The 15,491-nt window shown below is 32.9% G+C and overlaps 1 protein-coding gene across 1 annotated transcript; it reads right to left on the bottom strand.

Moving 5' to 3' along the window:
- Positions 1–54: 54 nt before the first annotated feature.
- LOC137924388 (uncharacterized) lies at positions 55–15,388 on the bottom strand. The gene is made up of 9 exons (XM_068767783.1): positions 15,304–15,388; positions 15,036–15,153; positions 10,885–11,005; positions 7,285–7,385; positions 6,013–6,149; positions 4,744–4,887; positions 2,137–2,343; positions 977–1,033; positions 55–164 (listed from the first exon to the last, which is right to left on the bottom strand). Exons 1-9 carry the CDS (start codon positions 15,386–15,388, stop codon positions 55–57), a joined length of 1,080 nt encoding a protein of 359 aa, XP_068623884.1.
- Positions 15,389–15,491: the final 103 nt, after the last annotated feature.

Below are 15,491 nucleotides of genomic sequence, written 5' to 3'. Positions count from 1 at the left end.
CATCACGAAATTTTAAGATTTAGAATAGAGAAATATTTAAAGAGATAGAATTTCTTAAACAGCAGTAACGGCTCTTTGTAGAATACCGTCAGTGCCTTCTATATTCTCTTCGTCATCTTCATCGTCGCAAGCGTCTTCCGGTTCACCCAAGGCTCTTACGAATTCTGAAAATATTTACTGATATTTGCAACTTTCTTCTTTACAGGTATATTATTGAACATCAACATTGTAGTTCGAGTAGAACGGTTGCTATAGATAGATCAGACCTATTTTAATTTTAAGCTAAACAATCATTGTAGAATTGTTTAAGAGCATCTTTGTAAATTATTTATTACGTAAAGTAATATTTTTATTAATTTACAGTTATAAATTAGGAAACTTATTGGTTTTTAATTGTTTAAGGATGGTTTTTGATCCATACATTTACTTAAAATCTATCTCTGTCATTTTCTATTCTGAAAAAAATCTGTTTCTTTTTTCGTGGGCCTCATTTACGATCGCCTCCCAATATTTCACTGTATTGGAGGACCTCCAAACACTTAGATCGCTTGGGCAGACGCTCCACGGAACGACTAGAGGCAAGGACCCCGGAGAAGGAACCTTTTACCAGCTGTCGCTTTGTATACATCTAGCATTGCAATTTGAGGATGCCTGAAAGGGTTGAACTGAAAATTATCATTAGGACTAAAGTATCAGGTATGTGGCACCTGCAAATATGGTATCGAAGAAGGTTTTTGTAAAATAATAAACTAGTATAGCTTAGTAATGTTATGGACCCCTTACTATCAGACTCATATTGCCCTGTCTCTAAATGTAATAGAGAAATCATGAATTTGAAAATGTTGTTATTCTGAAAAACTAAGAGTTATTCGTTGTTTAATACTGTACTGTCTTATAGGTGTGAAGCGGTAAAATATTTCAAAATGTGTTCTATGTGTGCCTGCAAAGTTCCAAGCTTAAACTATAATTAACTTACCCAAAAAATCAATACGACCATCTCCATCAGAGTCCACTTCCTTTATCATATCTTCAACTGCAAGTTATATAATTAAATATTTTATCTTGTTTTAATAAAAGGTCGATTGGTTATGAGTAAAAGTTTTAAAGGGGTGAATGTATATCCTTACACCTATTTTCTATCATCTTGTATATATTGATCACCTTGAAACTCTATTAGAATGCGATAGGCGAATAACTACTGACAGTAAAGTGTAGAGATAGATATCAAAGATAATTATTTTTAAAATATAGTATTCCGTATTATATTAACACAGTTTTTCTTATTATGTCATCGTAGGTTATTTATTATTTCTAAAAGCATTGATTCTTGAATAGGGTGTACCATAATTGTACATTAATTTACAGCAAATGGGCTGTAATATATACATTCTTTTAATGTTTTTAGACCTGTAACCAATCACCCAGTATACTTAATGAAAAACGCAATGTCCAATGCAAAAAAAGCATGTTGAGCGATATAGGTAAACAAAAAGTTTAATTATTTAAAAAAGAAAAAAATCAAACTCATAACATTATGTAGTTTTTATGTATTGTTGTATTCTTATTACCACATAGTTATTTTTACAATTATAACATTTTGTATACTTAGATTTTTAAAGCGATCGTCGAACCGAAATATTTAAAAAGGGATATTTTTCGTTTCATATTTTCTAACAGCTATATTCAGAAATATCTATTCTCGTAACCGTGGCAGAGGGCCGAAACATTCATAATTGCGTAAATTACGTCTTTGCTAAAATAACTTGCATAGACTTGTCACCGATAGTTCCAAGCAAAATTAATTAGTTGCATATAACAATAGATTGATTTCTGCAGCGACATAGCGATCATAATATAATATCAATAAAAGGGTAAATATAATGCTTACTAGAATGTTTTAATATTTATCGACGCCATAATAAACATTTTAGACAGATGGCTAAAAATTTCATAATTTGTGATAAGTTTTACACAAAGGGTTGTGATCCTCAGTAGTGAGAGATACAGTGCAAGGAAGTAAACTTAATAAGGAACCTATGAGTTAGAACATTTGAAGGAGGTCGCTAGAGAGTGTAAGTAACTTTTTTACTAAAGAAAACGGGTTGTATAGATAAATAAAAATTTGAATTAACTCACTCTCTTCTTCGGAGAGATCCTCGCCGAGGCACTGCAACACCGCCCTGAGGTCAGACGCGCAAATGTACCCTCGGTTGTGCTTATCGAACACACGGAACGCATCGCGCAACTCCCTCTCCTCCTGTTCCGCACAGCTACTCCCTCCGCCCGCCGACATCGACTTGGACAAGATATTGACGAATTCTTCGAAGCTAACATTGCCGTCACCTAAAAATAAGCGATATTCTAACATATTTACTCTTCAGTATATAGCTATCACAAAAGAACTTTTATATTTTAATTGTCCAGTTAGTAACTCCTGAGTCCTGCGTCACACTTCAAGCAAAGAGAGGATAATCATTTATTTAACAGACGACGTACTTCGAACTGTTAGTTCAAAAGGACGCTAACTCATATACTACGCGACTATGAGATACTTTCACGAATTTATTCCAGTAGGTCTATAAATAACCATTAACCTTTGAAAGTGCAAATTCTATAACTTTAGATCTCAGATCTGGGAGCTCTACGACCGACGCAGCTGTAACGGCCCCACAAGGCGTCCGACTGTCAGCGTCGATATGCGATTTACTTCACATAACAGATTTTTTATTTTATTTAGGATGAAAAAAACCTCCTTCTACCTCTAGGTTACTCTCTTACTCCGAAAATATTAACAAAAGTCATAAATTCTTGTAAATATAAAATATTTAAATTGTATATGTACAAATAACAGGAGTTAACGGCGTACTAATTTTGTTGAACTATATTTTAATTATTTATAATTTTAGCCTTGCCATGAATTACATATCCATTTTATAATGACCAACATATGAGCGACATATTCTAATAGTGAAAGCCCTACGACGGGTTTACAGCGTGGCATTAGACTCGATAAAAGACACAAATTGAAATAGATTTAAAGTCAAAACATTAAAAAATGTTTTTTGTTCCACAATTAAACACAAAATAAAATAAAAAAACATATCCGTAAAAAAACAACTTTTATTATTTATTTCTGCAATTTTCTGTAAGTAACAATACGTCAGAATTTGATTATTTCGCGTTAACTAACGAGATGTTGTTAATTTTATTCCGCGTAAGATAAATTACCATCAGCAGTGTCGGCCTTTCATTTCTCAGACGTTTCGAATTTTACATTCGCAATTAAACATGCTGTATTGTCTTTTAATAACTACAGTATTATTTAATGCTTCGATGTTTTTTAGCCAGAAAGTGTGAATATATGAATACAAAAATAAAAATAAACTCATAATGCCCAAATTTGGACTTATAAATTTAACAAATCTTTCATATGTATGGGTGTGTTTGCATGTGTAATAAAGTTCCACGAGATATCAAAGACCTTCTATTTCTCAGTTTTAAAACTAAAATGAAAAGTATTTTATTAAATAAATATTTTATAGCATTTTGTTGATTGAAATGTGTGGAACTTGGATTATTGACTCATTTACATGATTGGTAATATCTACATTATAACATGTAAAAAAATTGTGGATTTTCACATAAAAAGGCAATCGTTGAGTTTTTTCTGGTCGGCTTTTCTCAACAGATCAACGTTTCGAGTCGGTGGTAGCTTACTATTGTTATTGATACTATTTCTATTATTATTAGTGTTAAAATAATTGACGAAGCCAATTTAAATGCCTACTCGATAGAAGATACTTTCAATTTAAAATTTTTAGGGTAGAAAATAAGCTCTAATCATGTTTTTGAAATATGCACCAAGTCTTCAAACCTAACATGGTACGTTTCATTGGCTTATCATTCTACTAACTACGCTATCCGTACTGAAAACATTAACATTTGCGCGCACTATGCTGTGATATGCAGAGGTAAGGTATAGCAAACTACACCATCAAAAACTACAAAAGCAGCGCAAAACGACAACAACAGCTATGGAACGAGGATTGCTCGCTCCAACAGGATCCGAAGTAACTAAGTAATGGCGGACATGAGTCATAAAGACGCATCACTTAACATCCGAGTAGCCTTTAGAAGGGAACTAAATAATAGTAGGAAAAATTCAAAGGATTGGATAACCCTGTGACCGACGAAGAAGTAACAGCCCCACAAGTCTAACAGTGTCGATATTTAATCGACATCTAATAGAAACTAGAGAGACTTTCAATTTTATTATTTATTTCAATACCCGATTGTGTAAAATATATAGAATGAGAATTGTATAAAATATATAAGAATTTTTTAGTAAGTTAAGTAAGTTATCAACAGATTTCAGGTTTTGTTTTCGCCTAAATAATATGTATTTTACTGATTGCAATAGTGCAGTCATCGATGCAAGATGATGCCTAATGCTTTTAGACATAATTAACAAAATATAAACTCAAACATCACTATCTACATACAAACATAACTATCCCTTTAAATGATTACAATGTATGTACGCTATTTTTGCTTATTTTTGAAAAAAAAAAACAAATTTGTCCATTAGCGTTGCGTAGCACGAAATACGAAACAAATAAAATATTTTATAAACAGATTTCTCGCTTTAATTCACAAACATTCACATTCATAAACCTATTTTTTAATAAAAAGCTTAAATAAGGTTTCAGCGAAGTCAATGGTTTCAATTAGGCCTTAACTTACCATCGCTATCGACTTCCTGCAGCATATCATGCAGCTCTTCAACCCTGGCGAATTGTCCAAGGCTTCGCATCACCCGTCCCAGTTCTTCTTTAGTGATAGTGCCATCTCCATCCTTGTCGAATAAGCGAAATGCCTCACGAAATTCTACAGAAATTAATGAATTACTCAATATTACTTGCTCGCAAACTTATGTCTTATAAGCGAAGAAATCTTATCTTTGCGATTTATTACTAGAGGTTACATGGATACTTAATATCATTGAAGTTATAATGAAAAGGCACATTAAAATTTTAATTAAATGTATTTTATCCCATATAAAAATCATAAGAAAGGTTTGTTTTTATATAGAATTATTAAGCTACCTTCGGGTTTCACTTAATATATGTATTTAATGTTAAGTGTAGTTTTAGTTGGTCAGTCATTTTTGTCTTCTACAGAATCGGAAATAATCCAGATTTAAATAATAATATTAGGATCATAGCTGTAGAGCAGTAGATTTAAATAGTAATAAGAATATGCGGTTTATAGAAGAAAATATTAAGAAACCTGCTAAATACGTAAAACGTCTAACAAAGTATTTCATTCGTTTCTGTTGTACACAAGTTAAAGAGGGTACTGCTGCTCGTAAATTTCATTGTAATTTTCTGCTACGTAAATTTATACGAGTTTAATAAAAGACAAACTCTGAGTGTATTGCAATATTCAGTGGAAAATTTTCTTGTTTAAGCGAAAATAAGCTTTGACAATAACTGCACAAAGTTTATTTTCGAACTAGCTATTCGGCTAAAAATAAATCTGCGATTTAAATTTTTTTGCATGTATATATTAATAAGAAAAAAAAACATTAAAAATAGCATAACAATGTATTATTACTCTACAAAGCCAATATTATTTCAGAGTTGAAAAAAATGACTCATACAAACCTGGTACTTGCTTCAAGTGTAAGTATCGTGAATCATTACGATACCATAGTCTATATGGCCATGAGAAACTCGGAATATATATCCGAGTTTAGCTCATAGTGTTTGATATTAAAGTGCTACCGAAAACCTTGTACCGAGCCATAGGACATCGCGGCGAAGTGGAAGTAGAAGAAAAAAGATCATAGGCGCCGCCGCCGCGAGTTGTGAGTGCGGAGTGGCAGATAGGAGCGGCCAACAATCCCACGGCACTGTACAGCGATTACAATAGCACTGTACATACTACTATGCCTTGCTCGACATTATGAAGGATCTAATAATTAAAATGATTGTAATTAAACTCTTTAACCTTTCATCTGAGTTCGAGAAATGCCAGTGGTTTCGTCGACGATGGACGCTTTCCTATCCAAGTTGGTGTCAGCCGCAGGCTTCAGAAAGCTGACCTGACGCTGCGATCTCGGGGAGATCGATCGCTGCGACAACTGGCTGTAAAGTTAATATTGGTATAAAACATTCACTTATCATTTTTATACCTGTTAGTTGACTCGCTAAGTTTTCCGTGTTTGATTCTAAGTGAGACAGAAATATGAGGGACAGATTATTGCAATTTAATGTGGTGTGACCGTGATCCGATGAGAGAATAATATCACAGCACCATTTCTGCAAATCCGCGAGTTTATCAAACAATGACACTTTCATGTCGGATTGTGATGAGTAAATAAAGTCTCTATCCTGATTTACGACTACCGCCATGATTTCATCATCTTCATTTCAGTCAAAGGACGTTCACGGCTGTACTTGGGAGTCGAAAATAATTTCCCATAGACCCAGTTAGAAGCGGCCTGCACCAAGCGTCTCGTTTATATTAAAAAAATATATAAGCTTACATTGTTGAGTTCCAAAAAATCCATTGTGCTGTTTCACACCTACTATTTCCGAAGTTAATCTATGTGACCCTGGTCTTACAATTGTATAGGGTATAATAAAAATACAATATTAATTTAAGAAAAAAAAGTTACAATCTCATTTATTTTCAATACTAGAACAGTATTAAGCATTTCCTCCATGTATTTGTATTTCAATTAAGCTATTCAAAAAGGTCCGGAGAGAATGGGCCCCGATATTATTTCATTGAGCGTTCATAAGGGTACAAATAGAGCGGTGCCCTTTGTTAAAGGGCTGGAAACGGTCAGGATACCTTTATTCCGGTATCATACAAATGTTTCTATTGAATTCCTGAGATTGCTACATTATTACATTATGCTACTACAAACCAAAACTTAATTTGGTGATATAAATGATGTAATAACTCGAATTGAGGGTCTTGAGAGAACTTACGAGTGGTCTCATAGGTCCTTGTGCCAGGACTCGGTTTGAGCTGTCATTCGCGTTCAGCATTCCTTATTGTACAGATGAAAAGCTTTGCAAACAGGAAAACGTCTTTAATCCGTAAAAGAGAAACTAAAGGTACTGTATTACGTATATGTTTACCTACTGGTCTGCATCAGATAAAAATAATAAGCGACTTGGTAGACTGGTTCTTGCAAAATACACATCTTAACATTATAAATAGTATTAATAAAGTTTTATGTAACAAGAGTAATATGGTGGTGTTATGTACCTCTCAGAAGGACTGAGAGCAACAGACGGCGCACTCCTGGCCTCTGGACGCGGTGCTTCATCAGGAGGTCCCGGCTCGCCGGTGCTGCTTACTTGTCTAGTCTGAGAAGACATTCTTATTTAATAGTGTGCTTGCAGCTTTATATTCCTGTGATAACTATTTTGATAATAGTATAATAGTGCGTGATATTATAATTTATAATAGTAAATAATATTGTGTACACCAAAAAATTTGGGTTTATGAAATATACCAGCGCTATCGGCGCAGTAATTGAAAGTTACCACCGTACCGTTTTAAGGGATCGCTATTTGATAGCTACCCGTGATCATCATATAATCTCATCCTAGGACGTCTACTTCTGGACACAGGCCTCTTCATAGTTTTCCAGCGACCTTTACAAGTTCGTCTGTCAACTTTTTGAGTGAAACTCCTACTCTGCGCTTGTCGATTCTTGGTCTTCACTCCCCCAGCGGTAACCAGTTCTGCGCGCTATCATGTGACCACTGGGCTATGTCAGTTACTACTGTCATTGACTAATAAATAATAAACACGTTATTGACGTAAAAGCTTGTGTAAGAAATAATAAATTCGTAATGAAAAAATAGTAAGTAAAAGTGTTTTCAAAATTCGTATAACTACAAATTAAAGTTAAACAAACAGTTGTAGTTACCAACTATTGATTTCTGGGTACACGTAGATGCTAATTTACCTTTCTTTTTCAAACTAGACAGATAAAGTACAATTAAAGTAAAAAAGGGAAGATGTTATTAGGCAAGAGATTAAGGTGCAGTATATCCGTGTAGGCATCATTTGTTTTCAATGTACGTTGAGGATTGGACACATCTGGTTTTGTCATGCCGGGCCGAGTAAAGTTATTAGATTACGAAAAATTTTTTTCATTTTTTTAAAACTTGTATTTAGTTTATAATACATATTATTTGCATCAGTTACATTTTTGTAAATTTGTTTTTGTGGTTTATTTTTTTAACATACTATTTTGCTTGCTTTTGGATTACTTAACAACTTCATTGTAGTTAAAAGATTGAACAGATACCGCATATATAAACATGAAGTCAAACTTAGTTTCAAGTTGCCTTTAAGAGATGTAATCACCCGTATGCCCAAGGATCCAATAGTTCAATTAATGCAACTCGCGTGTTAATGCACAATTTAGTTGCAGCACAGTGTGCAATTCACCGATACACAGTCATTACGTGGAACACTAACTTAGTGTTTACAACACTGTCAGCTACGTAAAATTGAATAGTGTTAAGCTAAAACAGGAATTTCCGAACTAATTCGGGCAAGAGATCGCTTTTAAAAAATAAACAGATACCTAAGAACTCCATGGACAAAATACTTTTATGTCAATTTTTTCCCATCGATACATAATACAAATACTTACCTGTTTGCGGTCAGTTTAACTGAGTGCACTTAAAAAAAATTTTCATCTAAATTTACTAAAATAAATTGTGTAAGTTTTTAGAATGTACAACATTAGTTAATTTCTACTAAATCATTATCATTATGTCTGCCGATAGAGGCCCACTCTTAAAATGGTAACCACGATGACCGTTCACTCGGAAAATATTGAACTCTGTATGCATAACTCAGCATATACTGTTATACAAATTTTAAATAAAAACTTGTATTAATTAGGTATCGATTTTAAAATCGAGCGGTAGCGGTTCAGCGGAAGGGAGCAAGACTAGCGATCGTAGGTTGTGGTTTCGATTCCTGGGATACAATCTTATATAATTCACACTGTGCGTTATTTATACAAGGTAGCCACTGTTCACAAACAAGATTGCAGATGATGGGCAGCAGTGTACTCTGCGTGACATATGTTACTGCGGTCGCTAAACCGCCTGTCAAACGTGGCGATTATGGTATATGGCACCTTAGAAATCTTTGGCAGAGGTCTGTCTTGAAGTGGGCGTTTACAGGTTGAAATGACGACGAACGACGACGATTTTTAGACCCTGGTTGATATCGACTACTTAGAGAGACCCTGAACCGAAATAATCAAATATACATATATATTTATACATACATATACACACACACATATATATATTATATTTACTATATTAATATATATATATATATATATATATATATATATATATATATATATATATATATATATATATATATATAAATATATATTATTAGTGTTTCACTACGAAACTAAGAGTCGAAATATAACAACAAATGTAATGTAATTATTTATGTCACGTCAATTGAAGACTTTATATAACTAAGACACTATTTTCATATACACCTCAAGTTTTATATGACGGATAATGATTATCCAAGTAACTGACTTATTATGATCCATTGTTTGGAATTAATAATCTACGCACAATCTCTTTTAATATTTTGCTAATATAAAAGAATAGACATAAAAATAACTTTGAGGCAAATGAAATTCATTTTAATTAATGATAGCGTTATTGCCGGTTTTTTTTGTTAACAGTTAATTTTATTGTTATTTTTTTCTAAAAGAAACAAAACAAAGATTATTAAATTATTATAAATTATTAAAGGACGTAATATACGTATGTTGAAGTTTTATCGGAAATATCTTTCAGCAACGATTTAATTAATAATAAAAAAGTCCTTGTCGACGTCGTTTAACTCATACGCGTCCACTGAAAGGCATAACCCTACCCCACAGATATCTATGAGTGGATATACCATAATGGCCACGCTAGGCAGGCGGGTTGACGATCGTTGCACTGTATTATGGTACGCAGAGGACGGTGGTGTCCATTCTCTAAAAATTTTTGTAAGAACAGTGACTATTCTATATAATTAACGCGTAAAGTGTGAATTATAATTATATAACGGTGTATCAGAAGTCAAACCCACGATCTTCGATCTTAAAATAGGTTCGTTGTCCCATTTGACTGTAGAATTAAGAATGATATTTCTGGTATAGTGGTCTTAAAAACCCAGATATTCCTAAAAACTTACGTTCATGGTTACAACTTGTAATGTAAATAATATATGCTTTTCGGTGTATTCTAAGTCAATAAATGTTTATTTACACCTGTACCAGCGCGAGATGTAAGGAATCATCATAATTATCGTCATCACGTGAGGCGATAGACGCTCAATGCGAAATATAGGTCTTCCTCACTATGGTAACCGGTCTTACTACTGACTACCCATGTCGCATGGTCGCTACTCCAGAACCTTCGGCTTCAACACTCGTTGGTTGCATAAGCGATGTATTATGCCCCTTTCACGTTAGTCTAACAATTCAAGCTACATTGTTGACTTTGGTTCTACTGCGGATTTTCTTATTTCTGATTCGATCCCGAAACTAAGCTCCATGTAAAACCCTCTCTCCCTTGCTCTTTGGGTGAGCTTGAGTCTATAGGACCCATCAACAAAGTTTCAGACCTATAAGTCCATCACCGGCAACTCACACTGGTCAATGTAAGAAATAGTACTGAATAAAGGATTTTATGAGTAATTAAATTTTCCAACCAGTTTTCAACCAAATTTTAATAATAAGTAGTGAATTAATTTTTGTTAAGTAGGGATTAATTAGGCATCGCCATTGTTTACAACGTTTTAAATTACTCTTACCATTATCCCTTTGAGCTGATTCACCAGCGGCGAATCAGCGAAGAAGTTGTTCACCGCGGAGAATATGTTTGCACGCTTGGTCGTCAGTGTGCAGCAGGCGCTCGCACGCCCGCCCGTCTGCCTGTAACACGATACTGATATTACTAAAAGGCCATTTTTACGTTTAGCTTTTACTTTATAGCTTAGTCGAAAGCCGGGCATGCAGAAACGGAATCCACGAGCAATAAAAATAAAAAAAAACCTTCGTCAGGCGCCTCAATTTTGTGCCTGTGGTCAAGAAATAGACAAGACTAAGCTATTTCTACTCAGTCGTCAGAAGAAAGCATGAACGTCCTCGCTAACAACCATCATCACTATCGAGATTTTTTTTATTTTATTTTAATATTATTTGTTATACACGCTAGGATACATTTAAATAGTTTCATGATAATAAACAAAAAAGTACAATGGGCGGTCTTATTATATAAGGCAACCTCTTAGAGACAACCTTAGTATGGAAAAGGTAGAAGTATAAATAATGGGTTGTTAACGTGTACAAAATATACATATTCATAAACATACATACATATGTGTGTACGAAAAGTATGTTCGAAAAGTGGCGCTCTAAGGTACTCTGTAGGGATGGATTACCAACGTTGCTTTGGAAGGATTATCCTGGCAGATTATAATCGTCTACGTCGTTTGTTCATAAAAATGTAAAGTGAAAAAATTTTGTGTCTTGTGCAGAGATAAATAGTGATCATACATTTAACAATTAAAAATATAATATATGCCTGAAAAGATTCGAAGTTTTTAACTAAAGAACAGTCATTATATAAATTATGATAACATATCTATAAATCTATATTTATAATATTTTATTGCACATAATCATAATCATGTTATATCAGCTGTAGAGGCCCACTACAAGGCATAGCTTACAAATAAAGTATTATGAAATGTTGAATCTTTATAAACGTAAACACGTATGCTAAATTCTATATTAGTTATGGTTACAACAATAAAAATGCAGTTAATATATAAAAAGTGAAAGATGTAAAATTTGTAAACCGAATTGTGGAAATTTAATTAAATAAAATTTAATTTTAAAATATCAGAATACATCATGTTACTCTTGAATAATGTTAAAAAAGCGTCGTATTCGATCATTTTAGTTGGATATTGAGATAACAAGTACTCGGTTGGTGGGTTTAGGATTTTGACAAAGTAGCCATATTTTAATATGCGATAAGTTATTTTACATCACAATGAAAATATATTTTAATACTGGCTTCAGAGTCTTAAAATTTGAATCTGTGTAAAGATAATAAATCATTCAATTTAAAAGTAGTCGAAGAATTAAAACATTAATCTGTAAATAGCAAAATTAAATTTAGTACCCTTAACGACCCATAATCAGTACTCCTAATTTAAAATCATGAATACCACAGTAAAGAAAAGTAACAATGAAATTAAAGAGGAAAGTTTTGACTGTTAAAACCTATGAACACCCGCATGAACCTTATTAAGTTGGAAAAGTTCAAATTTATTTAATATACATTTATATAGTTGGACTTAATCCTATATATGGTTCGAATCAGTCCACGTTTTAAGGTATAAATTGCCTATAATTGTATATAATTCTTTAAGTTATAAAATTTATTGTTGTACCAAAATTTTTAAAATAAAATATACTATTACTGAAGAATCTTGAGAAACCTGTTGTTCTAAATAAATGCTTTTCAATACATAACAAATTGAGAATTAATCTGTAGTCTTAAATAATAAAAAATGCATTGCGATAACAAATAGAAACTGCAAGTTTTAGATGTTTCTATGAAGAGTAACAATTGTCTTCTATAGCTGGCCGCATTTAACTTTGTCGTATATATCAAAGTTTGAGATATTTGAAGCTCTGTTCCATTTTCTGTTGATATTATATATACTACGCATATTATATGTTCCCGCCGGCTTCGCGAACTTAATGAACGCTTGCCCAACCTCCCTTGCGGGCAGAGAGAGTGAAATCTGTTCTGAGCTAACTTTTTATTGGGCCAAATACATATTGCTATCAAATTTCAAGTCTTTAAGTCTTAGTTTCAAAGATGTTGTGATGAGTGACTCCATCGGTAAACCGCTTATATACATATATATAAGCGATCCATATATATTAATATTAATACAACTATCTTTTTGGTGAGTAGTAAACAGTCGATGATGCGTTTACTTGGACACGAAATTTTAATTTACGTCTGCTATTTTTACGATTCAGACGCGTTCCCTTCCTCTAATGTTAATGTTTTGGAATAATTGCTGTATGACCGTGCCGTGGACTATTAACATGGAACCAATGATTGAAAATTATTAACTCAAAATTCAAATAATTGGCAGACAGATAAAATAATTACGATTTTTGGATATATTAAAAATATAATTGCGTACGTTTTTTTTTAAAAAGTTAGCATTTTTACATGTATCTTTAATTTTCTTTATAAACCCAATTAAAATTATCTATCTCCGTCACGTACATACAAAAATGTGGTTGAAAGAACGTTATATTATTCCCTTCGGCAAATATATATAGTTTAGTTGCCGTTGTTCCCGATGTATCCAATTTTTACGTGACATTCTATTTATGTGAAAACGAAAGTCACGCTTGGATATTTTACGACCTTAAGGGACAAGCAAAAGTAATATATAAGAAATTGGAAGAACGGAAAATAATTTTTGGATACGAATTTTTCAGCCTAATACAAAATAAAAATATTCCGAGCAATTCATGTGATATTATGTTAAAGAGCAAAAATGTTTTACAAGTATACAATTTTTTTGTATAGATCATCAATGTCAATACTATCCTGACGTCTTTTTATCTAGAACTATTAGAGTACTGAACTGTACAAGATATAACATCTCGTGTGTAAAAATGATCGCAAATATTTCTTCTGATTTGAATAAGGTATTGTGGTATAAACACCTATATAACATCGTTTCCCATCAGGTTAAAACCTTGCGCATATTTTCTTACTAAAAATGATTAGTACAGATTTATTGAAACCTTAATATAGACTTGGATTTATAATGAATGACTATAACTTGAAATATTGAATAACAGATAGATAGCTTCATTAAACGAGTGAAATCGAATAATTTTTATAATTATCGCATATATTAATATAGCCAAATGAATTGACAAGTTGAAGTAACGGTGGGTAGGCTACATAGTGGGCAAGATTGATTCACGCTGAGACTTCTTCCTGGCAAACGCATGTTTTCCCACAAGGTCGACAAACTAGAGTGTTAAAGTCGAAGACGCTAGATGGAGGCCTCCCTAAGCAGCGTCCTGCATCCTGCGCTCCAAGCAGCCTAAGTGATGCAATGAATGTCCTATGGCATAAATAATAATGATGTTGGGGATGAAGTTCATATCACGTAGGATAATACCTAAAAAAATTCAGAGTTTTGAATAAAAAGAATATGGTCACGTTGCCTTTTAATTTAAATAAATAAATGTCAAATTTTTCGTGTCATCTTCACCCGTCCTCTGATACGTATATCACTCCAGTCGTTTATCTGATTATCAGATCAGCGCTGTCGAAATTAGTCAGCATATGGGGATTTTTAGCTTTTGATGATTAGATAGATTGCTTACTACTGCTGATAATTATGATATTCAAGTTACTAATAACTCAAGGCAATATTTAGTTATCATTTAATAATTGGGCACTTTTTCTATAACTTTTTAGTTTTTTACTTATTACTCAAATTTTTACATTTCATTTATTTAATTTACGTTAAAACAAAATCGTTCAATTGACAATTATATCTTGTGGAATTGTTTGATAAATTTATGCTCTCGCAAATAATAAAAAAAAGATTGTTGTTTATTTAATCGTTAAATAATTTCGTAATGAAATAAAGATAAAAAACCCTTACTTTTGTATGTTAGTGCGCGAATTAATAATTTAAAAAAATAACGTTTTAAATCACTGCATGAGAATAACTTTAAATTTATTTTTTAAAATGCACAGTTTATTATGTTCACAGTAAATATTCGGTAGTAAAACCAGTAGAACAAAGGAATTGAAGAGATATTAATTTAATATCAAATTGATCAATGATATATTGAAATCAGCATTATTTTTCAAAAATAAATGTTGTTTAAGACTTACTGTGTATAATCCAGCAGTGACAGTTTGCGTTTTTCGAGTAACCACCTCGGCTGGGTTTTGGTTGGCAGGGATAAGAGCACCCAAGAATGGCTTTCAACGAACTGACGGGAATTGGATGCTGTAGTGATGTCAAAATTTTCACGCATGCGTAGTACAAATTCAATTTATGGTACACTTTCACCACAACGATTATAAAATATAGAATTTCATAATATTTGACAATAAATTTGAAACATTATACCTGTATTTTTAATTTATGACACATTACCTGGTGTTGAGAGGCAGCCGTTAATAGTGTAGTAAGCGACGTTAGATATGTAGATGTAGGTGTCATCTGCGATTTGAAGCAACATACCTATGACTCGTGGTATATCGTTGGTATAGAGTGTATATAGAACCGGCAGTAAGACCGACCCTTGGAGCACGTTTGCGCTGACTTGTCGTTAACTTTCTTAG

This window comes from Battus philenor, unplaced genomic scaffold (assembly GCF_028537555.1).
Source record: "Battus philenor isolate CCGP_79_NKW_IND1 unplaced genomic scaffold, ilBatPhil1.0.hap1 SCAF_23, whole genome shotgun sequence".
Lineage (NCBI taxonomy): Eukaryota > Metazoa > Arthropoda > Insecta > Lepidoptera > Papilionidae > Battus > Battus philenor.
Note: the sequence above shows the minus strand (reverse complement) of the source record. Positions and strands in the feature narration are given on the sequence as shown.